Source organism: Onychostruthus taczanowskii, unplaced genomic scaffold (genome assembly GCF_017590055.1).
Source record: "Onychostruthus taczanowskii isolate IOZ18803 unplaced genomic scaffold, ASM1759005v1 scaffold170, whole genome shotgun sequence".
Lineage (NCBI taxonomy): Eukaryota > Metazoa > Chordata > Aves > Passeriformes > Passeridae > Onychostruthus > Onychostruthus taczanowskii.
This window is the reverse complement of record NW_024498907.1, coordinates 669209-686017: the sequence shown is the minus strand read 5'-3', so window position 1 is coordinate 686017 and position 16809 is coordinate 669209. Positions and strand designations below refer to the sequence as shown.

Sequence of the window (16809 nt, the reverse complement as noted above, 5' to 3'; positions counted from 1 at the left end):
TTACCAAGTCCTGCCTCACTGGTGAGGTTCCATGTGACTGGAAGCTGGCTAATGTGACACCCATCCCTTGGCACTGGTGAGGCCGCACCTTGAGTGCTGGCCCCTCAGTTTGGGAAGGACCTTGAGACACTTGAGCACATCCAGAGGAGGGCAACAAAGCTGGTGAGGGGCTGGGAACACAAGTCCTATGAGGAACAACTGAGGAAGATGGGGTTGTTTAGCCTGGAGAAAAGGAGGCTCAGGGGTGACCTTGTCACTCTCTACAGCTTCCTGAAAGGTGGCTGTAATCAGGTGGGTGTTTCTCCAGGCAGCAACTGACAAAAACTGAAAACAGACTTAAACCCCTAAAGTAGTGGTGCTGCTTTGTGGCTAAAACCAAAGTGAAAATCCAGGCAGGTGCTGCAGCTGTACCTCTGAAGGGCACCAATGGAGAGTGGAGGCAGAGCTGCCCCCTCTCTGCCCAGGACTCCAGCTGAAGGCACCATGGCTGCTCGTAGTTTTCCAAGCACACACTGACTACCCAGACTACTGAACAGCTGCAAAGAAACAGCTTTGACCCTGTCACATTTACAGATTTCCAGTCATTACATTTCAATTTGTTTTTTACTCAAGCGTACGCTGACAGGGGGCGGGGCGGGGAACAGGCTTTCCACATCACTTTAAGATAGAATTATTTTGTATACTGACAACAGCAAGGAATATTCAACCTTCATCCAGTGCAGAAAAAAATGCAAATACTGGTGGCAATCACTACTTTGATCAAACCTAGGACTATCACAAATTATCTCAAACAGCAGCATTGTAGAGAGATCCACACAAAGGAATCCACACAAAGGAAATAACAAAATAACTGCATATTTCCTTGAAAATATCCTTTGTTTCTGATCAATATCACTTTTAAACATTTTTTCCCCCTCCAAAAGAGCAGTAGCTAAAACCAGAAAGCAAATTTCCCTGGGACACTTAACAAACTTCATTGTACATCTGTGAATTTAAAAGCTGTTATTTACAAAACCAGCATAGAACATTAGCATACAAGTTGTTCAGGGTATGCAGATATCCAAATCCAAGGCAGATCCTGATTTCTCTCTGTTGACTGCTGCGATGTATCACTGAGAAGCATTTCCCACTGCATGCTGGAGAAACAACATCTGACGGGAAAATCATATGGCATGACACAAAATTCAAGCGGGCTTCCCAAAAGTTCAGAGGAGTTCTATTCACACTGACTGAATGAGAAAAACATTCTTGAAAATCATGAATTCTCTTCCTGCAGCAACTGCTTTTGCTACCATTAATTCTACAGCATCAATTTTGAACAAACCAAGATGGACGCTTCCTGGCTCTTTCAATGATCCGCTTGCCTTCATCTTTTTCCGTGGGTTTTTCTCCTTCATAAAGGACAACAGTCTCTACAGTTGGAGCATTAAATGGTTCTCCTTCTTTCTTGTATATTTCCATCCGTATCAGTCGAGTTTCTTCTTTGACCTTTGCGTAACAATAGCCACAAAGGACGTGTTTCTGCTTCAAGTTTCCACATTCAGGACAAACATCTATGTTCCTCTAAAATGACAGTGGAAAACAGGAAATTTTCTAATTTGAACAGCAGCAGCAAAAAAAGAAACAGGGAACTACTACAAATAAAAATGTTAAATTAAAGAAATTCACCTACCATTTCAAAATGTATTCTTCTACGTAACTTTTCTGTAATGTGTTGCTATGTCAAATGCTTACTACTAAGAACGACCTCTAAATTCAGTATCTAAGTCATTATCCTAATTATGTTTAGAAGACTAAATACCAATGGACTCAATTAGGTGCATGGAAAAGGTATGCCTTTTCCATTTACATTATCTGTTCAGCCAAAATTCACATTTTGTTGGCTTGCACTTCAAGTGTCACTGTTCATTTAACCTCAGACTACGGTCACACATGAATTACAAAGGATTTACAAAGGATTTTAAAGATGATAGTCTCTTTTAAGCTCATTGATTTATAAACAAACTCCAGAGAGCTTCTGCCGTCAGTCCTTCTCTCTGCAATGATTGTCCAAAACCAGGGCTTTGCTGCTTACCTTTATTTCTATGAGCTTGTTGGGATGCCTCCGCCTGCAGCGGTTCACCTCGATGGTGCGCCGCTGCTTGGGCGCCGCCATCCACACCACGCTCTCCAGCAGGCTCGGTGCCTCAGTGTCATTGATCCCTTGTGGAACAAGAGCCGGACCTTGCGCAGCTAGTGCTGGTCCTGCAGAAGAAATGAAAAGAGGGGGGTGATTGTCCCACTCTGCTCTGTACTGGTGCAGCCTCCCCTTGAATACTGTGCTCGGTTTTGGGCACCAAAACATCAGAAGGATATAAAGCTCTTACAGAGCATTCAAAGAAGAGCCATGAGGATGGTGAAGGGCCTGGAGGGGAAGCCACACAAGAAGCAGCTGAGGTTATTTCATCTGTGCAGCCTGGAGGAGATTGAGGGGAGACCTCATCACATTCTACAACCTCTGCAAGAGGGCAAAAAGAGGGGGAGGAACTGATGTCTTCTCTGTGGCAACAGGACTAAAGGGCATGGCATGAAGCTGAGTCAAGGGAGGTTTAGGTCAGACATTTGGAAAAAGTTCTTCCCCCAGAAGGTGTCTGGACACTGGAACAGGCTCCCCAGGGAAGTGGTCATAGCTCCAAGCCTGACAGAGTTCAGGAAGCATTTGGACAACGCTCTTGGGCACATGGTGCGACTGTTGGGGCTGTCTTACGCAGGGCTGAGTTGGACTTGATCATCCTTGTGTGCTCCTTCCAGCACAGAATAATCTGTGATCTGAAATTCCTTACAGCCAAGCCCCATTTACGTGCGGTCGAGGAAACACGACACGAAGCAAGGCCAGAGCGGCGCCGCCGCTCTGCCTCCCTCACTGACCCTAGCGCCCTCCCTGCCTCCCTCCGCCCTCCAGAAGTAAAACGAGTCCTCAGCCCCGATGTCGCCCTCTCACAAAATCCCAGAATCGATGGCGTTGGAAGGGACCTCTGAGATTATCTACGCCAAACCCTTCCTAAAGCAGGTGACACAGGAACACGTCCAGCTCCTTCAGCTGGGCGGAGAAGAGCCCGGAACCTACCCCAGGGCGGGCTCTGGCCCCCGAAGACACCCGGCCAGAGGCCGCGCTCCAGCCGCCCCCAGCAGCGCTGCAGCAGAGCGCGAAGCCGCGGCAGCGGAGAGCGCACCACGACCAGCACCGCCATAACCCCACGCGGCCCCGCCGAGCCCTCGGCGCAGACGACCCTGTTGCTAAGCCTTCTGGGAAACCGAGTGTCCCCGTCCTATCACGACATTGCAGGGAGACCGGAGTAGGACTCCAAGTCCCACCATTGCTCTCGCTACCAGGAGGGCGGAGCGGTATAGGGCGGATGGAGGACTCAAAGTCCCAGCATGCCTCACGGCGCACCTCGCCGCCAACCACATCCCGGCACTCTCGGGCAGAGGCCACCACCTGGCCAATCAGCGCGCTCGCTGTGCTTTCGCGCTGGGAGCGGGAGAGGCGTCCGCGCCTGCGCCGAGGAGCCGGCGCGGGGAGTGCAGGGGCTGTTGCCAAAATGGCGGAGCGTGGCTACAGCTTCTCCCTCACCACCTTCAGGTACCGGGGCAGGGACGGCTGTGGGCTCGTAGGCACAGGCGGGCGGGCTGCCGGGCCAGCGGGAGAACGGCGCGCAGCCTGAGCGGAGCGGCCTGCCGGCGAGGCAGGACCGAAGGGGCGCTTTGCAGAGTCATCGGGCCTGCGAGCGCTGGGGGGCACCGGGGGCTCGACCTGGACAGGAGTGACGGGCGTGGGGAGAGCGGCGGGGGTCAGGCGCCCGAGGGGGACACGCAGCTGCCCAGAGGCTTCCTGAAGGGCGGCGGGGAGGGCCCTGGGTCCACCTGGTGATGTCGCTGACCTCGGGCCCCGGTGCGGGCGCCGCTTTTGTGTTCTCGTTGCTGTGAGACAGAGCTGCTATAGTATCACGTTAAGGTCTGTCTGGACACTGGCGGTGCCTTACAGCGGGTGCCTGGCTTAGCAAGCTCGGGATCACCGCACACACAGTATAGGCTGGGGAATAATTCTGTGATTCTGAGCTACCTGGAAATACGTGATGACAGCTGAGCTGTGGTGTCCTGAGAGCTTGCTTCAGATGTGAGAATGAGTGAAGCAGATGAGTTTTAAAATAGTTTGTGTTCCTTCCTGCTATGTTTGGCTCTGGCTGCTCTCCTTGCACTTGGTGTTGTGCACAGCCTGAATGTGGAATGATGGCCTGCACAGAGTGAATATGCTATTGCAGCGGTGTCTGTTGGGGTGTTGCTCTAATACCTAGACTGAAGATTAATTTAGAGTAAAGGAAATTACCTTCCATTCATTTTTTGAAACTATTAAGGTATTCAGACATATGTTGCATATAGAAAAAAAAGTTGGACAAAAGAACCTTTATGCTGCTCATGGGAAGGTGTCCCCTTAATCTCAGTGGAGAGTCACGCTGTAGATTGCTAAAGGCTTGTTGCAGATGAGCAAATGAAGCAGTTCGTAACCTGAAATGATGAAAAGAATGTTCTTAATGGATGGGAGCAGCTTAACATGCTTGCTCTGCTCAAGTAGATTGAATTGTTTATAAGCTTTCAGAAATTATTTCCTAAGGGAATCACAAACTATTTGTATTTAACAGAAGCACTATGTGCTTTCTGATTTGTTATAGTTTGTAGTGGGAAAGCCAGAATTTCTACTTTGTCACCCTTACACCCTGTTTCCTCAGTGTATAAGTTGCTATACTGATTGATTATTCCTTGCTTTGTTTTCTTCATCTAAGCACTGAGTTACACATTATCTTGTTTTACTTGTGCAACTATTAAAGCAGCAGTGTCTGAAATACAGCCTAGAGAACAGATCCACTTGCAAAATCACTTGTCCACTCACTTATCCAGTGAGTGGCTGTCTCTGGTGTTCTTTTTACTGGGGATGGAGAATGGACCCCTCCACCCCTCTCCTTCTGAATCAGTTACTTTGTAACTTATTTTGCTTGACACCTGTAGCTCCATTTGGATGACTCTGCATCTGTTACCAGAATAACGTGTATCATTAAAACAAAATGCAGGATTGCCTGGGAACAGAATAGGAGTTGTGCCATTGACCTTGTGTGCTTGTCAGTCAAAAAGCAAAGCTGTGTTTTACTGGCTCCTTTCAGCAGTGAACATCAGTGTCTTGAAAGCTTTTGGAAACCACACATACAGTGTAATTTTAATAGAAAGTCATGATACAGCCTGAAGATTTTTCCCACTGAGTGGAAAAAATTATTTTGCATCTTCCTTTCTAGTCCTTCTGGAAAGCTTGTTCAGATTGAATATGCTTTGGCTGCAGTAGCTGCAGGAGCTCCATCAGTTGGGATTAAAGGTATGTCCTGACAATACTGAAGGATTTGGGATTTTGTCTATTTTTTGGGAGAACTGAACCAGTTTGGATCATGTACATACTGAGTCTTTTGTATTGGATCGTTCTTTGTCTTTCTTTCTGTTAAATATTTTGTTACTCTTTCAGTGGATTTTCACATGTTTTAATAAGTTTTATGCTTCCTGGGGTTCTTTTTTTGGGTGATTTTGGAGACATTCAGCTGGTAGAAGTAGATGTTTGGTGTTGAGGGTTTTTTGAGTGTTCCTGTCCATATATATAGAAATAACACACACAGAAAAAGCTAGTTAGATTGCTCAATTATTAATGTTATACAGACTCTTTAGAATGGGATTATGGGAGCTGTTTGGTTATTTTAAAAAAGAAACAATGTGTTGGGTGTATTCATCAAAGTATCTGTCTTTAACCTGATTGTAAGCTTGAACAACTTTTAAAAAGAGAGGAAGACATTTTTTAACAGTTTAATAAGCTCATTCTGTATTTTGACTTCTAATTTTAGTTTCATTTTTAAATATTTTTTGTTCTTTTCCAGCTGCAAATGGCGTGGTGTTGGCAACTGAGAAGAAGCAGAAGTCCATTCTGTATGATGAAAGGAGCGTCCACAAAGTAGAACCAATTACCAAACATATAGGTTTAGTGTACAGTGGTATGGGTCCAGATTACAGGTATTAAAACATTCTGTTTGATCACCGTTTAGATGCATATTCATACAAGAAGTTTAAGTAACAGGTAGCAATTAGCTGTTTCTTTCTAAGTGTATGTCATAATACTATGTTGCACTGTAAATGACATTCACTTGAACTTTTTCTTAATATATTCATTAACTTGTCAGATAATCTTGTATCTAAAGAATGGAAGCAGTGTAATTCAACTTTAAATATTTCAGCAATTACTTGGTTGATAAAGATAACTCAGCATGGTCTCGGGTCTTACATTGATGTTATGCCAGATGTACAATTCCTAATAGATATTATTATGAGTTTTCAGTTCTAGTTGGAATTTTTCTAACATAGTACTTTTGTCTTTGTTTTCAGAGTACTTGTGCACAGAGCTCGGAAGCTGGCCCAGCAGTATTACTTGGTCTATCATGAGCCCATTCCAACAGCTCAGCTAGTACAGAGAATTGCCTCTGTGATGCAGGAGTACACGCAGTCTGGGTATGTGCTGGGATTGCAGAGCTGCTTGGAAAGATTTTGGTGTTTAAATGTAATGAGTAACAGCTACCCAGGGATTGGGGGTTTTGTGGAAAAGCAGTTTTTCAGTGGAGAATGTGCACAGAAAGTATACCAATGGGAGAAGCACTGATTTGCAGTGGGTGAGAATGGTCTCCGTATCTTGTACACAGACATGTCAGCCAAGGCAGGACACTTTTGGTTTTGTTCTGTTGGTTGACTCGTCCTCATTACAGCCCTGGTCTGGGGAGAAGGTAAACATATCCAGAATAATTAGTCACCTTTGACTTTCACTGGATAATTTATTACATTTTGTTTGCCTGTAGTGGTGTTCGTCCCTTTGGTGTATCACTGCTAATATGTGGCTGGAATGAAGGGCGGCCGTATTTATTTCAGTCGGATCCATCTGTAAGTATCTTACACTTGTAAGTTCTGCTGCTCTGATAAAACACGTGAAACTTTGCATGTGCTCATGAAGTACTTTCTGTGATGAGAATAATAATACACAGTTAGAATGAAAGATAACTTTAGAAGTCAAAATAGGTCATTTCAGTAGGTGCTTGGTGCAAGCCTGCATCATTCTGTGCCTACATGTTCTTGTGCTGCTTTGAGAGATGGCAGCTGTTTCTGAGGGAGATCATCCCTTTTCATACCTTCCCACCTAGGTAATAGTGCCAGCAAAAATGGTGTTCTGTAACAGCTACTAGGAAAAAATAAATTGACTGTTTATACTGCTCAAACTGGATGGAAGTTAAGCCAAAACCTGTAGCATTGTGAAATGTAATGCACATGCTGTGGTATTTAATGACAGTGTTCAATTTAAATGAGTTTTTTTTTCTGGGTTTGCACTGCACTTCAGAAAAACTACCCTTGGATGCACGTATGAGGTGCGGTGCTTCAGATGAAAAAATGAGGTCATTGATTGTAGCGCTCATTGCAACTTCCAGTGGTTTGAATTGCCTGATGCTTCAGTGTAAAAAGCAAAATGCCAATGCCTTGTTTAAGGCAGTTTGATAGAGGCAAAGAACTGCTGGTGGTCTTCATGCCAGAGGCAATGAGTAAATATGTTGGTAGATGGCTGATTTGCAACAAGTCACTTATATTATTTTACTTTATCTTCAAAAAGATGAATACGTGGGGTGAGCCTCAGTAAGGATTTGAGTGCACACTTTCTCAAATGCAAACAAACGTGCAATACACGTCTTGTACAGCTTCACAGCATATGTTCCGTATAAAATTAGTGTCAGTATGATCCAGAATTGTCTCCTGTAGTCTCAGAACACTCAGTATCTTACTAATTGCTGCTGTATATTTTACCAAGTAATTGAATACATAGTGTTTCACTAAGTTACACAAAACAATTCAATAATAGATTATTGCTTTTACAGGGAGCTTATTTTGCCTGGAAAGCAACAGCAATGGGAAAAAATTACGTCAATGGGAAAACATTTCTTGAGAAAAGGTAATGTATTTGATACTTCTCTGTAAGGACACTGTGTTTTGTTCAGGTTCCGTATAAAATAGCCAGACTTAAAAAAGAAATGTACACTTTTTAAATTGTAAGAACAAAGTTTTAAAATACTTAAGGTGTGGTGCTTCCAGTGTATTTGTTTACAAGTGCACAGGAAGTTTAATTTATTTAAACTCCAACTTCTGTGTTTATGTAGAGTTACTTGAGTGCACTAAACATTATATTCAGCATATTTGCAGCAATGTTATATACATTGTCAGTAGCAAAAGTAGGGAATTTTTTTTTTAACAAATAATAACTTTGACTATTAATGCCACTATGCTTACAAATAATATTTGTATGAGAAACAGATTTTAGTACTTTTGGGGATTTTGGAGACTCCAGGATTATTAAAATCTGTAAATGTTTTTGTCCTATGCTGAAATAAATGAATGTCTGTTTACAGATACAACGAAGATTTGGAGCTTGAAGATGCCATTCATACTGCTATCTTAACACTAAAGGTTAGCAAAGTATTTAAGAAAGAAGTTTCTTATGTCTTCACTGATATGATTCACTGAACTGTGTTTTTTTTTTAATAGGAGAGCTTTGAAGGGCAAATGACAGAAGACAACATTGAAGTTGGCATCTGTAATGAAGCTGGTTTTAGGAGGCTCACTCCAACTGAGGTTAAGGACTACTTGGCTGCAATAGCCTAGTAGAAACCAAGCTAGACTGTGGTTCACACAAAGGTCTTTTTAATTTTGGCTACTTAAATGTTTTTCTTTGCAGTTTTTGCATACTTATTTCTACATGGTTTGTCTTGAGAGATTTTTTAAACATCATGGGTGCAAATACAACAGTCCTTGATATTGTAATACATGGAATCTTGTTAAAGATAATTCTTTCCCTTGATACACAAAATACTGTACAAAATGTAAAGTTATAGTGACAGCTTGAAAAAGGCTAAATAATAAAATCAGAGGCCATTGTTTTGGGGGAAGGTGTCTGTGTGTCTTTTCAATCCTAGCCTGTTTATCGACATAAAACATAGATTTCAGCATCCTTATTGCTGGGGAAACAGTTTTTCATATACAGCCATGATGAACTTATGTTCAGCCTTCTTTTAAAAAATTTAAATGTTGAGTGATAATTTTTTTCACTTTGGAATATTCTTTAAATGTTAATTAACCTCCAGAAATAGTTTTATGGGATGCACAACATCATGTACGTTCACAAAGGGGCAGGAAAGTCTTCCATTTCAGATGTGTATTGTGATCTGATTGAGCCACTCTGCTTTTGACCATCCTGGTCTTTGTGTCCTAAGAACTTGTTTTACTTGAGTTATTTTCTTGGCCCTTGAAATTGCACCTTTTCAATCTTGAAATATTGTTAGGAAAAGTAGAAACAGTAACTCTTATTGAAAACTAAATGCATTTATCAATATCAGTAAAAATCAATGGGATTTACAAAACAGAATGTGAGAGTATGTAATGTAATTACTTTATCCCTTCAATTGTGCTAAAGTATTTTCCAACTTGCAAGATAATTCTAAAGATGTAATGAAAGGAGCATTTAATTTGTGCACCATAACTTTTACAGATATTGAGTGGATATATCAATACGTTTGTTACATGTGTAGAATCATTCAAGTCATAAAAACCTGTAATTTACCACAAAAGAAATGGGATAAATACACTTTTTTTTTTTTTCAACAGAAATAATCTGGTCTGCAGCTATTTAAGTTACTGTTTTCAGATTTTGTATTTTTAAAGCAATCTGATTGTTAAAACATTGATAATAAACTCGGAGCAGCAGCTCAATTAGTCTGTTTGTCCGTAAGGCTAAGGATGTATGGGAGCAGCCTGGCAGGTCCCACATCAGCCAGCCATAACTAATGAAGAAAATACAGAATTCCCGTAGAAAATAGTGTATAAGCTGGTTGACCTGTGCTTTCCAGTGTCTGTCTTCTGATGGTTTTTGTTATCATCAGGTGAGTAAGAATTTCTGAAGCATGCTAGAAATGAATTTTTATTCCTAATATCAGAAAGAAAAGCTCTGTTCAAATGGTTCATTTAGAGTTCTGCCACATCACTTTTTGAGTATTCTACTCTGAAAACCAGGCCATACTCTGATTCTTATTCTAGAGAAAATAAATCAACTCAGATCTGAAACTGAAAGCTTTATATTGTTGCATCTTTGATGTAAATATTTATGCACACTTAGTTTTTTAATGCTGTATAGATATTCAAGAGTTTTCTACATGCAAAAATATGGGTAGGTACTTCAGAAATTGACTGCAGTAGTTTAGTTGTCTCTACTAATAAGTAATATTAGTAATAATAACTTATTACTAATAAGTTGATGAGCAAAGAACACCCTATGAAAGGTAGTTGAAACCATGTTACCAAGTCTCAAACCATGGTAAACTGCTTGTTTTGTGTTAAACGATATGAGTAGGTCTCTGGTCTGCTGCCAGCGGTTTTCACTTCGATAAGCCAAGCTGGTGACTGTTTTTGCACCATTAAGAACAGAGTCCCAGAGCTCCCTGGTAATACTTAAACCCTGCAGAGAATCTGAGTTCATGGCATTTGGTGTAATTAGGAAACAATATGCATACTATTTTGAATTCAGGCTTTATTTAGAGTATTAGATAATTTCCTTAATGGTAGTCAGACCTTGATAGTATGCTGCTCTGATGGGGAAAGTGGTGTGGTTTTAAGTGCGGGGTTCTTTATTTAACTGCATGTCTAGAATAGTAGATAAATTTTATCTGCTATTTAAAAGGAAATCTTTAAACTGCAGAGAACTAAGTAACATATTTTTCCATTTAAAATCTAAGGAAATAGTATTTTTAACTTGAAGATTTCTTAAAATCATTTCAGGAGTGAGTGATACTAGTGCAGTGGACTGCCAAATTATATGGTGATTGTGGTAATTTTCAAGAAGTGCACCCTTTAATTACATGAGATTAGCTTTTTTTTTAAAATATTTTGTAGAAACTGCATAAAGGGGTCAAGGTGCAATAAGACAGACAAACATTGTTCCTCTGTGAGAAATGACAAATTACAGACTTGATTACTTCAGCTTACTATGAATTATAACTTTGTGTCATTTAACTTGTTCCTACTAATGCAGTCATCTGAAAGAACAAGAGACTTGTCACCTGCAGCATATAATGTTGATTTGCTTATCCTGGAAGAAGATCTGCTCCAAGGTCCTCAGGACAGTGTGACACCTATGAGAATTGGGCTTCATTTAATAAGTGGGATCGGGATCTGAGAACAGGAATCTGAGATCGGGATCTGAGAACTTCATTTAATGAAGTTACTACTTTAAGTCACAGAATCACAGAATGACATCTGGTCCTACCTCCTTGCTCAAACAGGATCATCTTAGAGCAGAGGGCACAGGATTGTGTCTAGATGGTTCCTGAATAGCTCCAGTGAGGGAGACTCCACCACTTCTCCAGGCAGCCTGTTCCAGTGTGCCATCACCCACAGTAAAAGACATACAGGTGCAGTAAGCCCCTTACAACTTGCTTTGGCTTACTATTGCTTTCCAGATCTTGTGAAATCATTCAGACAAGTAGAGATCATCTCTCCCTGCAAGAACTGGCACTCAGAAGCTAAGTCTCCCGCACTGTAAGGGAGTATTGCTGCGTGGAGAGGAGTGGGACCATAGCTATGTCTGCTGCATGGAGGCAGGCAGCAACTTGGGGCAGATATTGGGGATACTTGCTCACATATTCACAAAATGGTTTAGTACAGCCCATTTTTGTTCTCCAAATGTAACAGACCCAACGTTCACAGATCCAACATGCATGAAGCCAGGGCTGCTGCTACTCCAGTGAAGTTAAAAGTCCAAGGCTAACTTGTCTCTGGCCTGTCCCTGTTATTCTGTGCTATTGCAGCCTTGCATTGAATATTGTGTGCTGTTCTTGAGCATCACGCTGTAAGAAAGACACAAAGCTACTACAGAGCATCTAAAGAGGGGCAACACAGATGGTGAAGGGCCTCGAGGGAAAGCTGTATGAGGAGCAGCGCAGGTCACTTGGTCTGTTCAGCTGGAGGACACTGAGGGGAGACCTCATTGCAATTACAACTTTTTCATGAGGGGAAGAGGAGGGGCAGACACTGATCTCTTCTCTGTGGTGACCAGTGGCCAGGATAGTGAGACTGATCTAGAGCTGTGTCATGGGAGATTTAAGTTGGGTATTAGAAAAAAGTTCTTCACACAGAGGGTGGTTGGGCAGTGAAACAAACTCCCCAACACCATGCCTGACACAGTTCATGAGGTTTTTAGACAATACTGAGGAACACGGTGTGACTCTTGGGGCTGTCCTGGGCAGGACCAGCAGTTGGACGCAAGGATCCTTGTGAGTTCCTTCCAACCAAGAATATTCTGATATTGCGTCTGACCTGATGTAGTGCATTTCGCCCTTAAAGGGTTTTCGCGATAAGCCGCGGGCACGTCGAGGAGCAGAGCCGGGCTGGGCGGCTGGAGCGAGGCGGGTGGTGCGGCTGTCCCCGCCCGGCGGCCCCGGGGGAGGTGCCGGGCTGGGCCGAGCCGCGCCACGCCAAGCCACCCAGCCTGGGTCGAGGGCTGTGGCCGCCGGGCTGTGAGTACGGGCTGCAGGGACTGGCGAAAGGCGGCGGCTCCGGGGGAGTGAACGGGGCTGCAAGCCCCGGAGAGGCTAGGCGGGCCCGAGGAAATCGGGTCCCGGCAGTGACTGGGGGACGGGGAGAACAGGAGGGACGAGGGCCGGCGTCCCGCACCCGCCCGCTCCGCCGGCACCGGCGTGTGGGCGGAGGGCGAGGCTGGCGGCGGCCGGGGGACCGAGCCGGACTGGGGTGAGCGCTGAGGGCGCCGTGCCCTTATCCGAGATGGCGGCGCGGCCTCCCCGGCGCGGCGAACACGTGATGGCGGAGCGGCAGGAGAGGAGAGGGCCGCGCTGCGCTGCGCTGCGGGGGTGGAGGCCTGTGCCGCCGATCCCCGCCCAAGGGAGATCGGCCCCTGGGGCGGAGGCAAGGGACCGTGTGTGACCTTGTGGTTGGTAGTGGCGGTACTGCACAGTAGTTGTGCTGAAGAAGTAGTTGCATCTGTGGTTTTATTGTCACAGCAACCCTTGATTTATGCTCTGTGTTGAAGCGTGTGTGTGTGTAGGAGTTGTAGCTGCTGTGGGGAGAGGTGCCCAATTACTAATCGTGAGGTTTTACTCATTGCATTACATTCAAGGATAAGCTTGTGGCAGTGGCAAAGAGTTTGAGGGGGAAAGGGTGATTTTTCTGGCCTCCTGGGACCCTGAAGAGCGTTAGTAATTCGTCCCAGAAGGCGTCAGGATTCTTGGCCATGAAGTAGCAGGTGGAGATGTTGCTCATCCTGGATGGGGACCAGGCCAGTAGCAGTTAATGTTTCCATGTTTCCACTTGGACATAGGGCCAGGGAGGCCCACTGTTTGAAAGCAGGCCACTGAGTTGCCCTGGCAGAGCCTGTTGCAGGACCTGGCTGTGTCCTGTTGCTCCTTTTCATTTGGAGTTTCATTTATCTTGTCCTTTAATACCACTTTACTTCAACATGCAGGTTAGGTAAGAATTATAGGAAGAATTACAGTGTTTATACTTGTAGTCGGGAGTAAAAGTTTATTAATTTCACTATTCATAATGGTTACTGTCTTAAATATGCTATTGTTTGGTGTAGTATGAATCCTACATTTTCAAAGACAGCACATGTTCAGTAAAAGAATTCCAATCATACTTTCTTCAAGGAAGGCCTGCTAAAATAATACAGATGTGAAAAAATAGATTTAGCAGATGCAACCCAGTAAATGTCTTAGTACAATTAGAAAACATAGCAACTTTAGCATAGAGGTTTTCCTGATACTAGAATTATGATTCATAGTCTGTCGTGAGGCTGTGTAATAGAAACATATGATGGTTTAGGTTGGAAGGGACATTAAAGATCACCTAGTTGCAATCCCCCTGCTGTGTGCTGGGATGCCTTTTACTGTGGTGCCTTTTACTAGACCAGGTTGCTCCAAGCCCCCTCCAACCTGACTATGACCTTTACCACTTCAGGGATGAGGCATCCACAACTTCTCTGGGCAGCCTGTCGCAGTGCTTCACCACCCTCTGAGGGGTTCATGCACTGAGTTGAACAGTGCAGGTTGAAAGCTGCATAGTGGGTAGCTTTTAATTTTAACAGTAAATGTGATGAGAGAGAGAGAGGCAAGATTTGCTTATGGCATTAACTGGATTTCTGATTTTGCTCTGGATGGCAGCTTTTGCAAATGAGCTGTGAGAGTTAAGATCCCTCTAAGTGACTGGCTGAGTGAAGGTCTCTTGTGTGGCAGGTGGGGGGAAACCACAAGCTTGCAAGGTCTGTGTGTAGACTTAAGTGCTGCCTAGCTGAGAATTGGGGTCTTCTGAGGCTGTAGGTTGGATTTCTAAAGATGAAGGAAAGGAATTGAACTCATCACCAGGACTTTGTGTTGAGGTTCCAGTTCCTTGTGCTTTACAATAGCTGTTGCACTTAAGTCTGCTGCAAGGCTGGAGTGTTATACCATTAGAAAGAACGCTTTTGACTGTTTTTATTCTTGGCCATGCAATAACAATCTTCTCCTTTGTTCTCACTTGACAGGAATAATGTTTCCAACATGTCTGTGCAGTCACTGCTTTGTGAAAGAATTGCTGTTGCCAAAGACTTGATTAAGAGAGTGGAAGCCCTTTCCAAGTCCCAGAAAAGGAGAATAGAAGGTGGGGCAAAGCTATGTAGCAAACTGAAGGCAGAGCTAAATTTCTTACACAAGGTGGAGGCAGGGAAAGTGGCCATTAAAGAATCCCATCTGCAGAGTACAAACCTTACCCACCTCCAAGCCATTATTCAATCAGCAGAGAACCTGGAGGATGTTGTCAGTGTCCTCCATGTCTTTGCTTACGAGGACAGGTTTGGAGACAAACAGACACTGGTGGTAGATGTTGTTGCAAACGGAGGTCACACGTGGGTGAAGGCCATTGGTCGTAAAGCTGAGGCCCTGCATAACATCTGGCTGGGAAGGGGCCAGTATGGTGACAAAAGTGTCATTGAGCAGGCAGAGGACTTCCTGCAAGCAAGCCGTCAGCAGCCAGTGGAGTACAGCAATCCCCACATCATCTTTGCATTCTACAATAGCGTGTCCAGTCCTATGGCAGAGAGGCTCAAGGAGATGGGAATATCTGTGAGAGGAGATGTTGTTGCTGTGAACTCACTGGTAGAACCATCTGCAGAAAATGAGCACCTTGACACCAGTGAATCAGATGAAGAAGGCCCTGAACTCCTGCAGGTGACCAGAGTAGACCGGGAGAATTTAGTGGCCAGCATTGCTTTCCCTACCCAGATCAAAGTAAACGTCTGCAATAGAGTTAATTTGGACATCACTACCTTAATTACTTATGTCTCTGCGCTGAGCTATGGTGGCTCCTACTTTGTCTTCAAAGAAAAAGTGCTGACAGAGCAAGCAGCCCAAGAAAGAAGGGAGAGAGTCCTGCCTCAGCTGAAGGAGTTCATGGAGGGAAAAGAGCTCTTTGCCTGTGAATCTGCTGTCAGAGATTTTCAGTCCATCTTGGAAACACTGGGAGGACCTGGAGAGAAGGAGCGAGCTGCATTGCTTGTTAAAAGAATTAATGTGGTGCCAGATCAGCCCTCAGACCGTGCCTTAGGACTAGTGGCTAGTTCAAAAATCAACAGCCGCTCTTTAGCCATTTTTGGGACAGGAGACACTTTGAAAGCCATCACCATGACTGCAAATAGTGGGTTTGTGAGGGCAGCAGCAAACCAAGGTGTCAGGTTCAGTGTTTTTGTCCATCAGCCACGAGCATTGACAGAAAGCAAAGAATCTTTTGCCACACCTCTACCAAAGCGCTGCCCATCTGATAATGGAGTGTAACTCATTAAATGAGTTAGTAATGGAAAATACTGCAGGTACTGCAGTGGAGGCATTTGGAGAAACAAAAGAGTCATAGCAATACAGATTTGGTTGTGCATCAACAATGACAGCAACTAGCAGTGGAAGAGCTCCTCAAGGAATTCGTAATATCTTTACTCCTTCCTTGATGTTATTTTTTGTCCAGCTGACCATTAATTTATTCACTAAAGTAATAACAAGTCAATGAAAATTTTTAACTGGCTTACAATGTATTAATTGAATCCATCCCCATTAAAAAGTTCAGTTAAAGCACAGTTACTGAGGTCGCCTTGTTATTTTTGTCCTCCTTACAGAGGTAAAATTTGTTATCTTAGATGAACTTTGGGCTTGACTTCCATGGAACTTAAATCTTTCTTTCTCCTATTCCATCTACTCTTGGTTTGGTTGATTCAGAGGGACCTTGTGCAGAGAACTGTGCCTTTTTGGGAGTGTGATGTTTCGTGAAGATGTGACTAGTAGCCATGAATAGAAACCAACTTAAGCCTTCCTTGTCTTACTGAAAGCAACATCTATGTGTATACCATGGTTAGGCTGAATTGGGCAGCAGCTCTAAAATTCCTGGAAAAATCAGTTGAAGTTGGAGTTTATTTGCATTAATACGTTGTGGCTCTTTGGCTAAACTGGACAGCCAGTGGTAGCAGACCAAGGAGGCAAATCTGCTTCATTTGTCTTTTAGCCTTTGTCCAAATGCAAAGTCTTGCTGGTTGTAAAGCCCAACTCAAAGCTTCAGATAACAGAATCCTAAACTGAGCCAGCTGTCAAAAACTACTACCCAGGTAGTTTTTGATATTAGCGTGCTCTTTTCTGA

At 43.8% G+C, this 16809-nt stretch overlaps 3 protein-coding genes across 4 annotated transcripts; 2 read left to right on the top strand and 1 right to left on the bottom strand.

Moving 5' to 3' along the window:
- Window positions 1-584: 584 nt before the first annotated feature.
- On the bottom strand, window positions 585-3269 carry MRPL32 (mitochondrial ribosomal protein L32). Its single transcript, XM_041400040.1, has 3 exons — window positions 3107-3269; window positions 2075-2244; window positions 585-1563 (listed from the first exon to the last, which is right to left on the bottom strand). The coding sequence occupies exons 1-3, from the start codon at window positions 3228-3230 to the stop codon at window positions 1309-1311; spliced, it is 549 nt and encodes a 182-aa protein (XP_041255974.1). The 5' UTR covers window positions 3231-3269; the 3' UTR covers window positions 585-1308.
- Window positions 3270-3499: 230 nt separating this feature from the next.
- PSMA2 (proteasome 20S subunit alpha 2) lies at window positions 3500-9041 on the top strand. Its single transcript, XM_041400039.1, has 8 exons — window positions 3500-3622; window positions 5325-5401; window positions 5949-6081; window positions 6451-6573; window positions 6915-6996; window positions 7977-8050; window positions 8505-8562; window positions 8641-9041. Exons 1-8 carry the CDS (start codon window positions 3582-3584, stop codon window positions 8755-8757), a joined length of 705 nt encoding a protein of 234 aa, XP_041255973.1. The 5' UTR covers window positions 3500-3581; the 3' UTR covers window positions 8758-9041.
- A 3484-nt stretch (window positions 9042-12525) lies between these two features.
- CUNH7orf25 (chromosome unknown C7orf25 homolog) lies at window positions 12526-16255 on the top strand. Of its 2 annotated transcripts, none has more exons than XM_041400042.1 (2): window positions 12526-12659; window positions 14678-16255. In XM_041400042.1, the coding sequence occupies exon 2, from the start codon at window positions 14694-14696 to the stop codon at window positions 15960-15962; it is 1269 nt and encodes a 422-aa protein (XP_041255976.1). In that variant the 5' UTR covers window positions 12526-12659; window positions 14678-14693; the 3' UTR covers window positions 15963-16255. The 2 variants fall into 2 exon arrangements, with proteins under 2 accessions (XP_041255976.1, XP_041255975.1); XM_041400041.1 differs by lacking the exon at window positions 12526-12659 and adding an exon at window positions 12987-13065.
- The last annotated feature ends 554 nt before the right edge of the window (window positions 16256-16809 follow it).

Excerpts from the sequence above, each read along its gene's own strand:
- MRPL32 (XM_041400040.1), bottom strand. The coding sequence starts at position 3,230 with ATGGCGGTGCTGGTCGTGGTGCGCTCTCCGCTGCCGCGGCTTCGCGCT. Across the intron at positions 2,245-3,106 it reads GGGCCAGAGCCCGCCCTGGG|GACCAGCACTAGCTGCGCAA; the intron begins GTAGGTTCCGGG and ends TTTCTTCTGCAG. Across the intron at positions 1,564-2,074 it reads ACAAGCTCATAGAAATAAAG|AGGAACATAGATGTTTGTCC; the intron begins GTAAGCAGCAAA and ends CTGTCATTTTAG.
- PSMA2 (XM_041400039.1), top strand. The coding sequence starts at position 3,582 with ATGGCGGAGCGTGGCTACAGCTTCTCCCTCACCACCTTCAG. Across the intron at positions 6,997-7,976 it reads TATTTCAGTCGGATCCATCT|GGAGCTTATTTTGCCTGGAA; the intron begins GTAAGTATCTTA and ends TTGCTTTTACAG. Across the intron at positions 8,051-8,504 it reads AAAACATTTCTTGAGAAAAG|ATACAACGAAGATTTGGAGC; the intron begins GTAATGTATTTG and ends GTCTGTTTACAG.
- CUNH7orf25 (XM_041400042.1), top strand. The coding sequence starts at position 14,694 with ATGTCTGTGCAGTCACTGCTTTGTGAAAGAATTGCTGTTGCCAAAGAC.